The sequence below is a fragment of the Ahaetulla prasina genome, chromosome 4, assembly GCF_028640845.1.
Source record: "Ahaetulla prasina isolate Xishuangbanna chromosome 4, ASM2864084v1, whole genome shotgun sequence".
Taxonomy (NCBI): domain Eukaryota; kingdom Metazoa; phylum Chordata; class Lepidosauria; order Squamata; family Colubridae; genus Ahaetulla; species Ahaetulla prasina.
The window spans coordinates 26,621,438-26,638,466 of record NC_080542.1 but is presented as its reverse complement, the minus strand read 5'-3'; the positions used below and the strand labels follow the sequence as shown (position 1 = coordinate 26,638,466).

The 17,029-nt window shown below is 40.2% G+C and overlaps 1 protein-coding gene across 1 annotated transcript in view; it reads right to left on the bottom strand.

Annotated features, from left to right (window-relative positions):
- Positions 1 to 17,029, bottom strand: part of SLC6A16 (solute carrier family 6 member 16) — a 52,455-nt gene that overhangs the window by 14,552 nt on the left and 20,874 nt on the right. Inside the window, exons 3-6 of the mRNA XM_058181441.1 lie at positions 11,738 to 12,524; positions 9,513 to 9,670; positions 7,863 to 7,989; positions 867 to 1,048 (exon numbers count right to left, since the gene is read on the bottom strand). Coding sequence (XP_058037424.1) covers positions 867 to 1,048; positions 7,863 to 7,989; positions 9,513 to 9,670; positions 11,738 to 11,933 — 663 coding nt within the window. The 5' untranslated portion in view covers positions 11,934 to 12,524. The remainder of the gene's footprint in view (positions 1 to 866; positions 1,049 to 7,862; positions 7,990 to 9,512; positions 9,671 to 11,737; positions 12,525 to 17,029) is intronic.

Below are 17,029 nucleotides of genomic sequence, written 5' to 3'. Positions count from 1 at the left end.
AAAATTCACACTTAAAAATTCACAGTTCTCCTCATTCAGTCTATAATCCAAATTATTTGGTTTCCCTTTTAATGCCTCTTCTTTCCCTTCCTTCCCAATTCCCTTCCTCCCTGAAATCCCAAAGTAAATGCAAATTTCCTCAGCCGTAAGATCAGCTAGTGAGGATGGAAGTGTGGTCCACTGACCTAGAGGCTGCTAGGTTGAGGAAGAGAAGACAACTATATGCAAGGTAATGGTTGGGATGTCAATTACGGTAGTCCTCAATTTATGACCTATCATTTAGAAACTTTTTGAAGTTACGACAGACCTCCCTAGGGCTACATAGCCTGGATTTGAAGTTCTGGTGCCCCCCTCTCCCCCCCGCCCCTCAATCAAATGATCATATAGTGGATGTTCAGCAAGCAATCTACATTTGCAGCAGTTTTAAAACTTTTTTGCTGGAAACCAGCATTTACTTCCAGTTTGCAGCAAAAAAACACCCATTGCGAACAATGGATTTGCTTAATGACACAATGAACCCTTAACTGGTGCAAATCAGATCGTAAAGTGGTATCCCGCTTAATGACTGGCATTGTTTATGACCATAATTCAGGGCTCAGTTACAGTTGTAAGTCGAGGACTACCTGTACAGCGGTAAAATGCACTTATCTTCTCTACTGGTTTGGAAATGTGAGCGCGCCTCTTCTGCACATGCACAGAAGGTCAAAAACGGGACATAATATCCTGGTGGGTGGGCGAAGCCTCCCACTGCTGGCCCCCCTGGCTCGTACGAGCCGGCTAGATCCGGCTGGATTTCACCACTGTCCCTGTATGAAGTCTCTGAGAGAATATTTTTGTGCAAAGCCAGAAGAGTGGACACAACCCACCTTGCCTGATGATTTAATGCCTTTGATCATGGCGAGACAAACCAGCAACCAAGCAGCAAAGAGGCAGCCAGTAAGGGCTGGGTCAAGACCCCCACTCTCCTCTATGGAGTTGGTAATGTGCAAGGCCTTTCGGTTCCAGAAATAGATACTGGGAGAACTGTCCGTGCATTCAGAGTCTGTGACTGAAAAGAGAGAGAGAGAGGGAAAGGGAAAGAAAGAGAAACAGAGAGTCTGTTAGGGTTAGGGACAAATGACCAGCTTTTCCTTTGCCAATGATGTTGTAATAAAGAAAACAGGACGTTTACTTTGGAATATTGTGGATAAAGTTCATGCGTGTCTAGTACATTTAACTATACTGGTTTCCAGAATGCCTCTCACCCAAATGGATGTTTCTTTCTCTCATTTCATGGCAATTCCAGGTTATTTTAAAACTGTAAAGATTGCAAAACTGACTTTAGCAAGTACAGAAAACATGAGCAAGGGGCAGATTTATTTGCACAGCCATTTTTTCCCCCACTAACTCTAGCCAGCCAAATATATAAATACAGAAGTATTTTCAGAAAAAGCAATGAAGGTTTTTCTATTTTGAGGCTTGTATCCTTTAGTTCAGGGGTCTCCAACCTTGGCCAACTTTAAGCCTGGCGGACTTAAATTCTCAGAAAACTTTGCTGGCTGGGGCATTCTGGGAGTTGAAGTCCTCCAGGCTTAAAGGTGCCAAGAATGGAGACCCCTGCTTTAGTCTTCCGTTCCTGCACTAACCGTTTGCACTTGAAATGTACTGTAATTTGATGTATTCAAATGTATTTTCCCAGACTGCAGATATAGCATGCCTTTTGGCATGCAGAAAATCTCAATTTCATATTATAATCTATTTCTTGACACTTAAGTAGAGTTGGGAAAGATTCTTTTCTGGAAATTGGCGAAGACTGATACTATACTATACGGATACTGGCATAAGACACTGGATGGATCAATTGCCTATCTGGACTAAGGTAGCTTCCAATGTGTCTCAAATTCTGGCAATTTTCCTAAACAATACAAGTGCTGTGCCAACTTTCCAGGGTGAACAGATAAAATATATTGAGCATTTTCACAAAGGTAATCAACTATAATATATCTATAAATAAATAAATAAATAAACTATAAATACCTTTCAATGTCTGCTCACTACTACTTCTTTTCAGAATAAAGAGCAATTTATCATTAAAATTCCTCAGTTTCAGTTCTGAGCTACAAGTTCATATAAGCATGAAAGTTTCTACAGGTATGTATTTCAAAAGAAATATTTTGTATAAAGAAAGAGAAAATGTTATAAGGAATATTGGAAAGTCTTCCTTTTCCAGCAGTGGCTAGCTGGGTAATGCCCAATTAAAGAAAATTCCCCCCATTTCCAAAGTACCCAAAACAGACAATTTATTTTATTTATTTAGCATATGGGATCATACATTTGAAGCCAGGAGTCTACAATGTTATTACAGAATAATAGTTTGGCTACCTTAAGATGATAAAGCTTAACAATAATAAAATAGTAACAACAAGAAAAGAGAAAGCCATAAATAACATTGCAAGGGATCTTTTTTAAATAGAACTTGCTTATGACTAAACACTGCAGAAAAAGCTTTGGTCCATGGAAAAGACTGCTGAATAATAATAGCAATGTTTACTGTACATATCTAAATGACAAAGATCTGCATGACCACTAGATGGCAGCATTTGTTTTTTTATCATTTTCATTTTCTTTAGTATTGTAATGGTTTTCCAATATTGCCAAGCGTGGACTTCATTTCCCAGAATTCTCTTCCTAGCATGTTGGTGGGAATTATTTTGGAAGTTGAAATCCTTTCATTTTTAAAGTTGCCATGGTTGAGAAATATTATTTTAAGGGTTGCCTAGATTTTTGCAGTCCAAGTACGGGGAAGTCCTAGTGGGGTATCACTGGTAATTTACTTAAGAAAATTTGTAAAAAAGGACATATAATGTAGAAAGTATTATTTAACTCCTTCTGCACCCAGGATATGACATTTCATGGCATTGGGGGTGGGGGTGGATTTTTTTAAGAGATCAAGCTTAATTCCTGGTTATCTATCAAGAACTTGAAAAATTGCTGTGTTCCAACTCAACCTTCTGGTTTATTTATAATCTTCTATCCCTATATTTTTTCATGGTAGATTAGCAAGATTATACTGTATACGCTCTTCATGGATCAACTGCCTTGTTGTGGCGAAGGGTCTTGCGTAGCTCAATGAAGCTATGAGCTATGCCGTGCAGGGACACCCAAATCGGACAGGTCATAGCAGAGAGTTCTGACAAAACGTGATCCACTGGAAAAAGAAATGGCAATCCACCCCAGTATCTTTGCCATGAAAACCCATGGACAGTACCAAAAGGGAAAAAAGACATGATACTGGAGGATGAGCCCCTCAGGTCGGAAGGTGTCCAATGTGCTACTGGGGAAGAGCAGAGAGCTAGTACTAGTAGCGCCAGAAAGAGTGAAGTGACTGAGCCAAAGCCAAAAGGACAATCAGCTGTGGATGTATCTGGTGGTGAAAGGAAAGTCCGATGCTGTAAAAATCTATACTCCATAGGAACCTGGAATGTAAGATCCATGAATCAAGCAAGCTGGAAGTGGTCAAACAAGAGATGACAAGACTGAACATCGACATCTTAGGAATCAGCGAACTACAGTGGACAGGAATGAGTGAATTTAATTCAGATGACCATCAGGTATACTACTGCGGGCAAGAATCCCTCAGAAGAAATGGAGTAGCCTTCATAGTCAATAAAAGAGTAGGAAAAGCACTACTGGGATACAATCCCCAAAATGACAGAATGATCTCAGTTTGAATCCAAGGCAAACTATTCAATATCACAATAGTCCAAGTCTATGCCCCAACCACTAGTGCTGAAGAGGGGAAATTGACAGGTTCTATGAAGCCCTACAGCACCTTATAAAATTAACACCAAAAAATGATGTCCTTATCATCATGGGGGATTGGAATGCTAAACTAGGAAGCCAAAAGATAACCAGAATAACAGGCAAATTTGGCCTTCGAGTACAAAATGAAGCAGGACACAGGCTAATAGAATTTTGTCAAGAGAATATGATGGCCATAGCAAACACTCTTCCAACAACCCAAGAGACAATTTTACACATGGACATCACCAGACGGTCAACACAGAAATCAGATTGACAATGTGCTCTGCAGCCAAAGATGGAGAAGCACTAAACAGTCAGTAAAAACAAGACCAGGCACTGACTGTGGCTCAGATCATGAGCTTCTTGTTGCAAAATTTAGGCTTAAATTGAAGAAAGTAAGGAAAAGCACTAGGCCGCTCAGGTATGAACTAAATCATATCCCTGATGAATATACAGTAGAAGTGACAAATAGATTTAAGGAATTAGATCTGATAGACAGAGTACCTGAAGAACTATGGACGGAGGTTTGCAACATTGTACAACTGGTAGCAACTAAAACCATCCCAAAGAAAAAGAAATGCAAGAAAGCAAAATGGCTGTCTGAGGAAGCTTTACAAATGGCTGAGGAAAGAAGGGAAGCAAAGGCAAGGGAGAAAGATACACCCAATTGAATGCAGAATTCCAGAGAATAGCTAGAAGAGATAAGAATGCATTCTTAAATGAACAGTGCAAAGAAATAGAAGAAAACAATAGAATAGGGAGGACCAGAGATCTCTTCAAGAAAATTGGAGATATGAAGGGAACATTTCATGCAAAGATGGCCATGAAAAAGGACCAAAATGGCAGGGACCTAACAGAGGCAGAAGAGATTAAGAAGAGGTGGCAAAATTACAGTTTCTATAGTATAGAAGAACTATACTTTTCTCTAGAACTATACAGTTCTCTAGAACTATACAGTTTCTACAGTATAGAAGAACTATACAAGAATGAGTTTAACATCCCTGATAACCACGATGGGGTGGTCACTGACCTGGAGCTAGACATCCTAGAATGTGAAGTCAAATGGGCCTTAGGAAGTCTAAGCAACAACAAAGCTATGGAGGTGACAGTATTCCAGCCGAGCTATTCAAAATCTTAAAAAGATGATGCAGTAAAAGTGCTACACTCAATTTGCCAGCAAATTTGGAAAACTCAACAGTGGCCACAGGATTGGAAAAGATCAGTTTACAATTCTAATTCCAAAGAAAGAATGTTCAAACTATTGTACCATGGCACCCATTTCACATGCTAGCAAAGTTATGCTCAAAATCCTAAGAGCTAGGCTCCAGCAGAATGTGGACCGAGAACTACCAGAAGTACAGGCAGGATTTTGAAGAGGCAGAGGAACTAGAGATCAAATTGCCAACATATGTTGGATCATGGAGAAAGCTAGGGAGTTCCAGAAAAACATCTACTTGTGCTTCATTGACTATGCTAAAGCCTTTGATTGTGTGGATCACAACAAATTGTGGCAAGTAAGTCTTAAAGAGATGGGAGTACCAGACCATCTTATTTGTTTCTTGAGAAACCTAAATGCGGGTCAAGAAGCAACAGTGAAAATTGGACACGGAACCACTGAGTGGTTCAAAATTGAGAAAGGAGTTCGGCAAGGCTGTATACTGTCACCCTGCCTATTTAACTTACATGCACAGCACAGCATGTAACTTTGTTGCTTGTATCCTTATGATTTTACTGATATTGTTCCCTAGTATGATTTGATTGCTTATTTCTATCCTATGACTATCATTAAGTGTTGTCCCTATGATTCTTGACAAATGTATCTTCTCTTTTTATGTACACTGACAGCATATGCACCAAAGACAAATTCCTTGTGTGTCCAATCACATGTGGCCAATGAAAATTCTATTCTAGTCTATCATGAGAAAGGCGGGGCTAGATGAATCACAAATTGGAATTAAGATTGCCGGGAAAAATATCAACAACCTCAGATATGCAGATGATATCACTCTAATGGCAGAAAGTGGAGAGGAACTAAAGAGCCTCTTGATGTAGATGAAGGAGGAGGGTGCAAAAGTTGGCTTGAAACTCAACTTTAAGAAAACTAAGATCATGGCATCCGGCCCTCTCAATTCCTGGCAAATAGATGGGGAAGAAATGGAGGTAGTGACAGATTTTATTTTCCTGGGCTCCAAGATCACCGCAGATGGGGACTGCAGCCAAGAAATTAAAAGACACTTGCTCCTAGGGAGGAAAGCTATGGCAAATCTAGACAGCATACTAAAAAGCAAAGACATCACCCTGCCAACTAAAGTGCGTATAATCAAGGCTATGGTTTTCCCAGTTGCAATGTATGGCTGTGAAAGTTAGACCATAAAGAAGGCTGAGTGCCAGAGAATTGAGGCCTTTGAACTCTGGTGCTGCAGAAGATTCCTGCGAGTCCTTTGGACTGCAAGGCGATCAAACCGGTCAGTCCTAGAGGAGATCAACCCTGACTACTCTTTAGAAGGCCAGATCCTGAAGATGAAACTCAAAACACTTTGGCCACCTAATGAAAAGGAAGGACTCACTGGAGAAGACCCTAATGCTGGGAAAGATTGAGGGCAAAAGAAGAAGAGGACGGTAGAGAATGAGGTGGCTGGATGGAGTCACTGAAGCAGTTGGCGTGAGTTTAAATCAGTGCTTCTCAATTATTTTCTGTCATGCCCCCCTAGGAAGAAGAAAACATTTTTCACGCCCCCCGCGAAAATATGGCGAGGCGTATGTAGTGCTTGGCTTCACTGTGACTACGGTGGGAGACGAGGAAACGCGCCCCCCTTTACGGAGCCTTGCGCCCCCCCTGGGGGGCGCGCCCCACTATTTGAGAAGCACTGGTTTAAATGGACTCCACAGGATGGTAGAGGACAGGAAAGCCTGGAGGAACATTGTCCATGAGGTCGCAATGGGTCCTTCACAACTTCACAACTAAAAACAACAACTGAATATGCCTACCTCATACCAGACCAGGAGCCTGTCTCTTTTTTGTCCACCCTGACTAACCGCAACTGTCTGTGATTCAAAAGTGCTTTTCTCAGGCCTACTTAGAAATTTTGCATCAAAATCATATGCTTTCCCTTTGAGTTAAAGCATCGTGTCCAGCCTTTTGACTCCACACATTGAGTAAAGAGAAATTGTCTTGGACCCCATATAAAGTATGTAATATAGTTCAGGGGTCTCCAACCTTGGCAACTTTAAGCCTGGAGGACTTCAACTCCCAGAATGCCCCAGCCAGCAAAGCTGGCTGGGGAATTCTGGGAGTTGAAGTCCTCCAAGCCTAAAGTTGCCAAGGTTGGAGAGCCCTGATATAGTTAATGTATATAAATCACATAATAATCGTAAAAGTTTACAATCTTGTGGGAACGCATTACTAGCTGTCCAGGGACACATGTGGCCAATGGATTAGACACACCTGAGTTAGAGCCCATCTATACAGGTATTCCTCGACTTACAATAGTTCGTTTAGTGACCATTCAAAATTACAATGGCACTGAAAAATATGACCTTAAGACCATTTTTCAGTTACAACTTTCGCAGCATCCTGATGATCATGTGATCAAAATTCATGGACTTGGCAGCTGATTCATACTTATGACTTCTGATAAGCAAAATCAATCGGGAAATCAGATTCACTTAACAACCGGGTTACTAACTTATCAACTGCAGCGATCCAATTAACAACTGTGGCAAGAAAGGTTGTAAAATGGGGCAAAATTAAGTTAGCAAATGTCTCACTTAACAACACAAATTTCGGGCTTAATTGTGGTTGTAAGTTGAGGGCTACCTGTAATGGTCAAACCACAGTTGGGACTGATCTACTCAACCAACTCCTGATATTTTGATATCAGTATTTTGAACAGTCTTAGAAGTTGAAACTTAAAGCTAGGAGGGAAAGAGCTAGTTAAACCATTGTTCCACCCCATTTTTCAAAACTGGGAACGGTGTGGAGGAATCCTTGTTAAAAGCAGCATAATTCTGTGATACAGAGATGGCACAAAAAACAGAAAAGGCCATGAATGGCTGTTGTTTCCTGTGTTTCCACTTACCTGCAACTGTTTCATTCTCTGCTCCTGGGCAATCACTCCATGGAAGGGGAAACTGGAAAGAATTACCCAAGTAGAAAAGACTCCATGCCATGATGACATTATAATATAGGGCAACAAAAAAACACACCTAAAAGAAAAGCAAAATGAATCAGTGTTCCACATTATCCCTGGACATCGATACAACTATTTTGATGAAGAGGGGCCATTTGCAGACAAACTACAGATTATGTCAAAAACGTTTTAAAAGGAATGTGTTTAGAACATGAAACTTCTGAAATATTCCTATTTTCCAAAACAGAGATATGCATTTTATCAGCCATTCTAAGCTTTTCCAGGTTGAGGATTACACTCTAAACAGTAGGGAACAGGCCAAAATAAAACTGAACTAGGTTTGATTTCCTCTATGATTTCATTAATTCAAATTAAATATTTTTAATAAGTGTTCTTTCCCTTCTATCACATCACAAGCAATCCCAATCTGAAAACATTTGAAGACGCAGTGGTTGCTAAACAAACCCATTGTTTGCTATGAGTTGTTTTTACTAAATACTAGAAAAAACATCAGATTTCAACTTTGCAAATTGTGCTCATGTGACTGTGGGACACTGCAAATGGCTGCAAATATAGGCTTACTACTGAGCACCCAAAATGTGTTCAAATGACCACAGGGAGCCTTCCTGGTTATTGGAACGTCAGAACTAGGCTGGGTAGCCACTATCATTTTGAACTGTTGCAAAGCAACTGGTTGTAAGTCTTTTTTAGACCATAAGAGTATGCTTGTAGGTAGCAGAGGGTAAACATTTCCACCCAATAGATAACCTTTATTGTCACTATTTTCTATGAGCATATATTAAAAAAATGAAATTCTGATGCCCACTCTCAAAAATATGTATGTATGTATGCATGTATATGCTTGTGTGTATATATACATACACGCACAAACACAATGTATGTATGTATATGTATATACACACATATACAATCACAGACCATTTAGAACATGAGTTCCCCAATGTTTTCAGCTTTGCAAACTGGCAGGGGTTGGGGAGGGAATGGTTTGCACAAGTGGCTGATAAGTGTGTGCGCAGCTCCATTTGTACAAGCAGTATGCACGCCTGCCTGCCACTCACACAAACGGAGCACGTGCGCATGTGCTCATCCACTGCTCATACAAGTGAAGATGAACTCATGCGCGCTGGCCATTTCTATGGTCCAGCTGTAAACCCTCACAGCCCATTAGTGGGCTAAAGCCCACAAGTTGGGGACCCCTGATTTAGAATACATAATGGAAAAAAGAGTCTTGAGATTTAACAAGCTTGATACTATATGGTATAAAGCTATTACAGAATCTAATTTTTCTGTTTCAGATGGTGCGAAGCCTCCCGCCAGAAGCTAACAAAAATGGGTCATGGGGAATAGGGAAGATATATAGGCTATAAGCTACCAAGAGTCACCTGGTGACAAGATAGGCAGCAAACAAATAAACAAACTAAGTAAGTAAGTAAGTAAAAAAGTTCCTTTTGATTACTAGAAAGGTTAACCAATTGTATTTTTCTCACTGGTTAGTTTATTCTGAAGGGTATTTTTGGGGAGGTTTTCAAGACATATAAACAAATGTCAGACTTAGAAGAATGGTGACATGGCACTCACCACACAGCTTGCAAAGCCGATGCCTACTAGGCGAGGGCTGATGTGCTTCCAGACACCAATGCTGCCCTGTCGGATAATCTGCCCAGCGGCCAACTCCAGGAAGAAGAGAGGGATTCCAATGATGAAGAGAAGCAGCAGGTATAAAAGCAGAAAGGAACCTGTCCAACAAGAGGCAACATTTTACGGATTCCAGTTGTTCTGGCAATTATTCCACAAATTAGTGTCTCCTGAATTAGGGCCTCTGGTGGCACAACAAGCTAATGCAGCCTGATATTAACATCAACTGCTTGCAATATTGCAGGTTCAAGTCCCACCAGGCCCAAGGTTGACTCAGCCTTCCATCCTTTATAAGGTAGGTAAAATGAGGACCCAGATTGTTGGGGGGCAATAAGTTGACTTTGTATATAGTATACAATTGGATGAAGACTATTGCTTGACATAGTGTAAGCCGCCCTGAGTCTTCGGAGAAGGGCGGGATATAAATAAATAAAAAAATAATAATAAAAAAATCAGGCTAAACTAAGGGAAAAGATGATGCACCAGTAAACCAGTAGATCTTTTTTGGGTTTTTTTCAATGTGTTCCTTTAAATCATTTTGTGACTTCTGATGATTGCCTGGACAAGTCCCTGCAATTTTCTTGGCAAGATTTCAGAAGTGTTTTGCCATTGGTTTCTTCCTAGGGCTGACAGAGAGTGAACAGCCCAAGTCATCCAACTGGCTTTTTGCCTACAGTGGGACTAGAACTCAGGGTCTCCTGGCTTTTAGTTTAGTGCCTTAATCACTACACCAAACTGGCTGTAAGCAGATTAAGCAAACCCCAACTACTGCCCTTGCTTGCTAAAGAATGAATCTTCTCCTTTAAATATGTCTTTTGTCCTTCATTTCTCTTAAGAGATGAATATCGTTTATGGATCGCATTCTGAAGGTCTCTTGCATTTATGCCTCTGGTCTCTTTCTGTTCTTTTTTTTCTTAAGCACCTAGCAAGATGATTTAACCAGACATTTATATCCGTATATAAAGCACGGGTCCTCAACCCCTGGGCCACCATTGGGCCATGGCCTGTTCAGAACCAGGTTGCGCAAGTGGCCCTTGCACACGAAGCTCCACTTTTGTGAGCAGTGGGCACTCACACTCGCTTGCAAAGCTCCATTTGTGTGAGCAGTGAGTTGTGTACACCGCTCCCCCAGAACATCCTCTCCCCGCTCCCCCCGCCAGGCCACCAAACTGGAAAGATTGGGGACCACTACCTTAAAGAGTTGACCCTTTTAAAGCTGATGAAATAGATCACATGTATGATAGATTTGCTGTTACAATTAAAAGATGATTGTTTCAAAATACTGTTTCCAAATGTTTTAGAAATGGAAATAATTTTCTTTATTGTGAAAAGCATCAATTTGACACAACACTGTTTAGAAACTGAGTGTGTGGGGATCTGGGCAACTAGATAACTAAAATTGTGAAAATACAGAGTATCCAATTCTCACACCACAAAAATAAGTATTTACCGTATATACTCGAGTATAAGCCGAGTTTTTCAGCACGTTTTTTGTGCTGAAAAACATCCCCTCGGCTTATACTCGGGTCTATACGGCTTATACTCGAGTTGTTGTTTTTTTTAAGCCCCTCGGCTTATACTCGAGTATATACGGCTTATACTCGAGTTTTTTTTTTTCTTTTTTTCACATTTTACCGGACGGAAGCCCTGCCGGTGCAGTGAGAGGGCGGGGCGGGGAGCCGCCAGCCTTCTCAGCTGAGGGAGGGAGGGTTTCCCCAACCGGTAGGTGCCTCATTTCCCACCCTCGGCTTATACTCGAGTCCCCAGTTTACCCCAGTTTTTGGGGTAAAATTGGGGACCTCGGCTTATACTCGGATCGGCTTATATTCGAGTATATACGGTAAATGGTAGAGAATGTATTTTGTAACAAATCCACCACTTTGGTTGTCTGCCTGCTTTTGGCCAAACTGCTAAAATGGTCTATTTGCTATTTCTCAAATTTGTACTTTAACTCAGAAAATCATTCCTTTTCCATTTACAGGGGCTAAGTTTTATATATTACATACCTATAGAATAGTAAAAGGATGAAAATACTGAAATTATAACAGAGCTTTATAAGCTGCTTCTTTAGTCATTTCTGAGAAGTTATAATTTCTTAGAAATAAGAGAGATAATCTTGCAATAGAATCCAAGTCCCAAATTTGGCAAAACTGCCCAAGTCAACTCACCTCCACCATTTTGATGACATAGGTAGGGGAAACGCCAGACGTTGCCAAGTCCAACAGAAAAGCCAACCTGGGCGAGGATATACTGAGCTTTTGATCCCCAGATAGGGCGGGCATCTGGTTCCTCAGACAAAAGATCTTGATGGGATTCACCTTCAAGATCTCCAGCTACTTCTAGGTCTGCTTTAGATTTCTCCATCAAGGGAGAGAGTATGCAATCCAAACACACCAATGTATATGTGGATACACACTGTGATGCAGAACTTATGTTCCTTTGACACACCTAAATACTAGTCTCTGCTTGATTAGAAGTGTACACAGATTTCCCTCTTCTCTGGTCTTCTTCTTCAAGTGTAGCACTAAAAAAAGCTTAACTACACTCTTCTAAGTGTATGGAATCTTTGCACATTGACAATAGATCCCTTATTTGCTAGGAAATATATGCTCATACATCAGGTATTTAGTACCCGAAAGCAGCTTTTTGCCCTCCCACTGTCATGCAACTACAGAGGCACTAGCATGTCCTAAGTATATCTAAAAAGATAAAATGTGTATATGTGTTATGTGTGCTTGTATAGTATTAGCACAATACAAGAAGTTTTTGATTATATGTTTAGCATGTATTTCAATGAACTTATCTGTCTTCAGTCATAACCTATCAAATTTGTTTTGGGTCACTGTGTGCATGAATAGCAGAATTTTAAATGAGAAAAATTTGGCTTAATGAAATGCGCGTGTAATATGATTTATTTATATACACATGCTGGAGGATGTTCTTCAAGAAGCAAATCTAGAAAAAGAAAAGTGACAAAAAAGTTTAACAAATGGACAAACCACCCAAAACAATTAGTTGAAATGTTAAGATTAATTCAGGAGCCACAATCTTGGCTCTAAAACACCAGTTTGGAAAAAATAGAAATGTCCCTCAAATTCAGAAAATTGCCAGATGATTCCTTCCTTTGTATTAGTGTTTCTCAACCTTGCAACTTTTAACTTTACCTCCCAGAATTCCAAGCCTCTTAAAGTTGCTAAATTTGAGGAACACTGTTATCTACCTACCTACCTACCTACCTACCTATCTGTCATCTACCCACACCAGTGTTACTCTAATAAATCGATGTTTCTCATGTATGTATGTCAGGTGTGGGTTCCAAATTTTTTTATTACTGGTTCTGTAGGTGTAGCTTGGTGGTCATATGACTGGGTGGGTGTAGCTTGGTGGTCATATGACTGGGTGGGTGTGGCCAACTCAATGTCACTCATGTCAAGGGGTGCCTTGCCTGGCCCCTCCCCTCCCAGCCATTCCTTTTCACACCCAGCCTCAATGTTATCAATAGTTCTGTAAAAATGTTGTTCACCATTTTTCAACTTTATTATCTACATACTATAGATGCACTTTCATGGACCAATGAAAGGAGGAAATGGCTCACATGCTTGCCCAAGAGTGTGATAGGCAACAGTCTTTTAAGGGGCTGCCACAAATATGTTGTGGGGGGCAATGTATTTTCCAAAGCACCAGAAGGCAAAACAAGAAGAAATGGATGAAAACTGAACAAACCTAAAACTAAGGAGAAACTTCCTGAGAACCAATATAGATGCAGAAATATTTCAGTCATAATTTCACATATAAAATGGATACCACAAGAGGACTTATTGATATCTCTTATTGATATCTCTTGACTCTCCCAAAGCCCACTATCATGGGCTTTGGGAGAGTGGCTACCACAAGGGATGGAAGGCAAGCAAGGCTAGGAGGCATCAGAAAGGAAGGCTAGGATGAGGAATGTCTATGGGGGTTCTCGGTCATCCAGGTTGTCCCAAAGACACTTTTTTTTCCCGCTTCTCCTCCAAGATGCTTCTTTAGCTGCTTCCAGAAGCTTCCTCTAAGCTGAAGACGCTTCCTGGAGGAGAAGCGAAAAGTCTTCAAAGAAAAACCAGAAAGTCCAGTTGCCTCTTGGAGGGGGAAAAAAAAAAAGCACCTTTGGGAGAAATGGATGAGGGCACCCAGTCCTAGCCTATGCTGGTCACTGACCACAAAGGGAACCTGCCTTCAGCATACGAAAGTAAAACTTTCTGTTCCAAGGGGAAGGTACCCCTGATATAGTACTGGAGAAAGGACTAAAAGGCACCAATAATTGCCTCAGCAACTACGTCTGAAAAGGAAAATCTTTTTAAAAATTCAGCCTGGCCTCATCAGGATAGAATGTTCTGTGAAGAACTTACCAGTTTGTTTTGGCAATATTAAACTGATCTCCCTTCTCTTCTTTTGTGTGTGTAAGCTTTTGGCTGATAACCTTGAGGATAAGGCCCGTGCCCAATTTTAATTCATATACCAAAGTAAATTTCTGTGGAGCTCTGCATTTCTGAATTCTGATGTGAATGTGTGAGAGAGGGGAGAAGAAGGAGGGAGGAGGAGGGAGGAGGAGGAAGAAGTGGAGGAGAAAAAGAAGGAGAAGGAGGAGGAGGAAGAGGAGGAGAAAAAGGAGAAATAGTAATAGTACAATTTTTTTGCCTGAAAATGAAGGGAAAGTAACAGAAGAGGAGATAAATCAAGCCCTTGCCTGTTCTGGAACTGTTTTTGGTCCCATGTTCAGAAATTTAATAAGTATTCATTTCCATCAAGTGAAAAAAATACTTCTTTAGAGCCAAACATTCCCCAGAACAACATGCTTTTCAACCCTCTTTTTTGGACATGTCTCCATCTTGGTCAGGGAGATTCAAACTGCCTCAAAGTGTTCATTCTTCTTGTCCTAATGGTGGTTTCTAGAATTATTCAAATTGACATAAGCATATATAATTTAGATGCTTTACAAAATGTTCTGGTAAATTTGAAACTTTCTTTTTCTCTCTCTCTAAACAAACAGAATGGCTGTTTGTGGCTGGGAAAGAAAAGCTAGCTCTCATGAAATAGCCAGAGATGGAAAAAGAAAATGTGAGCAAATTCTCCATTTGTCAGGGGAGGGGTAGCAGATTTATCTTGAGGAAAAACTGGATTTACCATGTTGAATAAATATATTCATTACATTTTTTCTACAAGACTGATAACTGTCAGAAACACTTCACACTTATTTGTTATTTATTTTAGCTATAAAAACTAAAAACATTAACAAAAATAAATTATTCAAATCTATTTCTGTTTTTATAATATAAAGGAGAATACAAAAAAAAAGAAGAAGTAGCTTTGTAAATCTCATTAAGGGAGGTCAAACTCGCCAATCTGACAATGAGATTTACATAGCTACTTCTCGCTCCTTTCTTGTTCTCCTTTATAACCCTAGGCAAAACTTTCCCACTTCTTTTCACTTCTGCATATTCTGAGCTAAATTCTTAAAACATTTCCACCTATTCTAAAATACCAGCTGCCATCTCCAACTCAACTCCTGGGAACTCCCTTTTGTGTTCTTCCTAACCCCTAAATTTTCCTGCTGAAAATGAGACTTCGACTATCACCGATATGTTCGTCATTGTGCAATAACAGTAACATTTAAAGCAATTTGAAGATAAAATCATCCTCATCTTATTCTCAAATTATGTATCACAATTTAGAAGAAGCTGTTCTGCTTATGGATCCACCAAGAGCCACAGGTTCCTGAACGAGACGGTGCCAAACATACATTGATTGCAATGTGGTGATTCAAGTTGATTCCTTTTACAGTTTGGTTTCAGATCTGAGTGAAGCACTGAAACAATTCGGTTGCTATTGAGTAACGATCCTCAAAAAATGCTACTATGCAGATTCATGTGGATCTTTTGACATTACTGATCATGGAGTATCAGTGGAGTAGCTCTGTGAGCGAGGAGCTGGAACAACAGCTGGAATTTTCAAGTTATAGCAGTGGTGGAAAGTTACTGCATCCTCACAGTGGTTGCACTGTGGGATCCTTTAGTTCAGGGGTGTCAAACTCGCGGCTTGCGGGCCAGATGCGTCATGCGCCGGCCACCCCACCCCCATTTTAGCGAAGGGGAAAAAAGTTGTGATAAGTCACGTGATGACAAAATGTCATTACGAGTTTGACACCCCTGCTTTAGTTCTAATTTGCTCTTCTACAATAACCCACAAGGGATGGTCATCCAGATATGTGAAGTGTGATGTCATCCGTGTCATGTGCAGCTGGTAATCAACTTCCTCCATAGACTTTCCCCTCAAACAGGAAGGGCTAACCAGGTGTCTGAGGATTGCCTGAAGTGAATGAGGGCTAATAAAATAAAGCTGAATCTTAATACAGACTGTACTCCAGTTTAAGAACAAGTTCCATCCCTAAATCTTATTTGAATTTGTATGTAAGTGGTATTTATGAATGGACTGTTACTAAAAATGATGGAAAGTGTTCTCCTCCCTTGAGCTGACAAGCTGTATATTAAAAATGCACGGCTTCAATACTTCATGAAAACACTACACAGCTTCAATGGTTCGAAGGAGAACACCCTCCCCCATTTTTAGTAATAAGCAGACCATTCGAAAGTACCAAGTTTATTTATCCTGTGTTTGTCACTTTATAAATAATTGCTTTAAATAAATATTTACTGTGCTTATTACTTTATAAATAATTCAAGGCAGCAAACATACATAATACTGCTTCCTCCCCAGGCTCCAGTGACGTCACCGCTCCTGTTGGGTGCTCTAACAGAGCACTCCGTGTTAGAAGATTGTACAAGTCAGTGAAACAGAAAAAAATCACTGTTCACTGAGCTTAGCATACCCTATGGGAAAAAGGGGGTTATGCAGAGTTGTGGAAGAGTGGCAGGTCTGACAGGGGGTTTGCTCTTAAGAGCGAATTTTCCTGGATTTATGATCCCATCGAATTCCACTCCCTCCAACTTCAAACACGCTCCTGTTTTTTATCAGGAAAAAGGAGCAGGAGAGTCGCTTCTGCTCAAAAGGACTTATTAAATTGATTGATTTTCTAAGCAGACGGGAATTTCACAAGCGCTCGATCTTTGATGTAGAATCAGCACGGCAAGTACCGACTCCCTTTTTGAAACCTGAAACCTTTCTTTGTCTTTGATTAATTGACTTTTAAAATGGCGTCTGAAAGTGAAAGTAAAATTTTTTAGTACGATAAAGTAGCGTTATTTGTGGATTGTTACAAACGGAGTTTTTTTATACTGAAAGGAGGGAAGGAAAGTTATTAAGTTTAAATTCCTGATTCTTTTGAAGACAGAATGGCAGCTAAACCTTTAAAGCCTTCTGGAAGAAGGGGATCTGAACCAAGTCTTGAGGCTATATTGAAAGTACAATTAAAACTTTCTGAAGATAGGCAAAAAGAAATGATGGAGAATTTTAATGCAAAAATA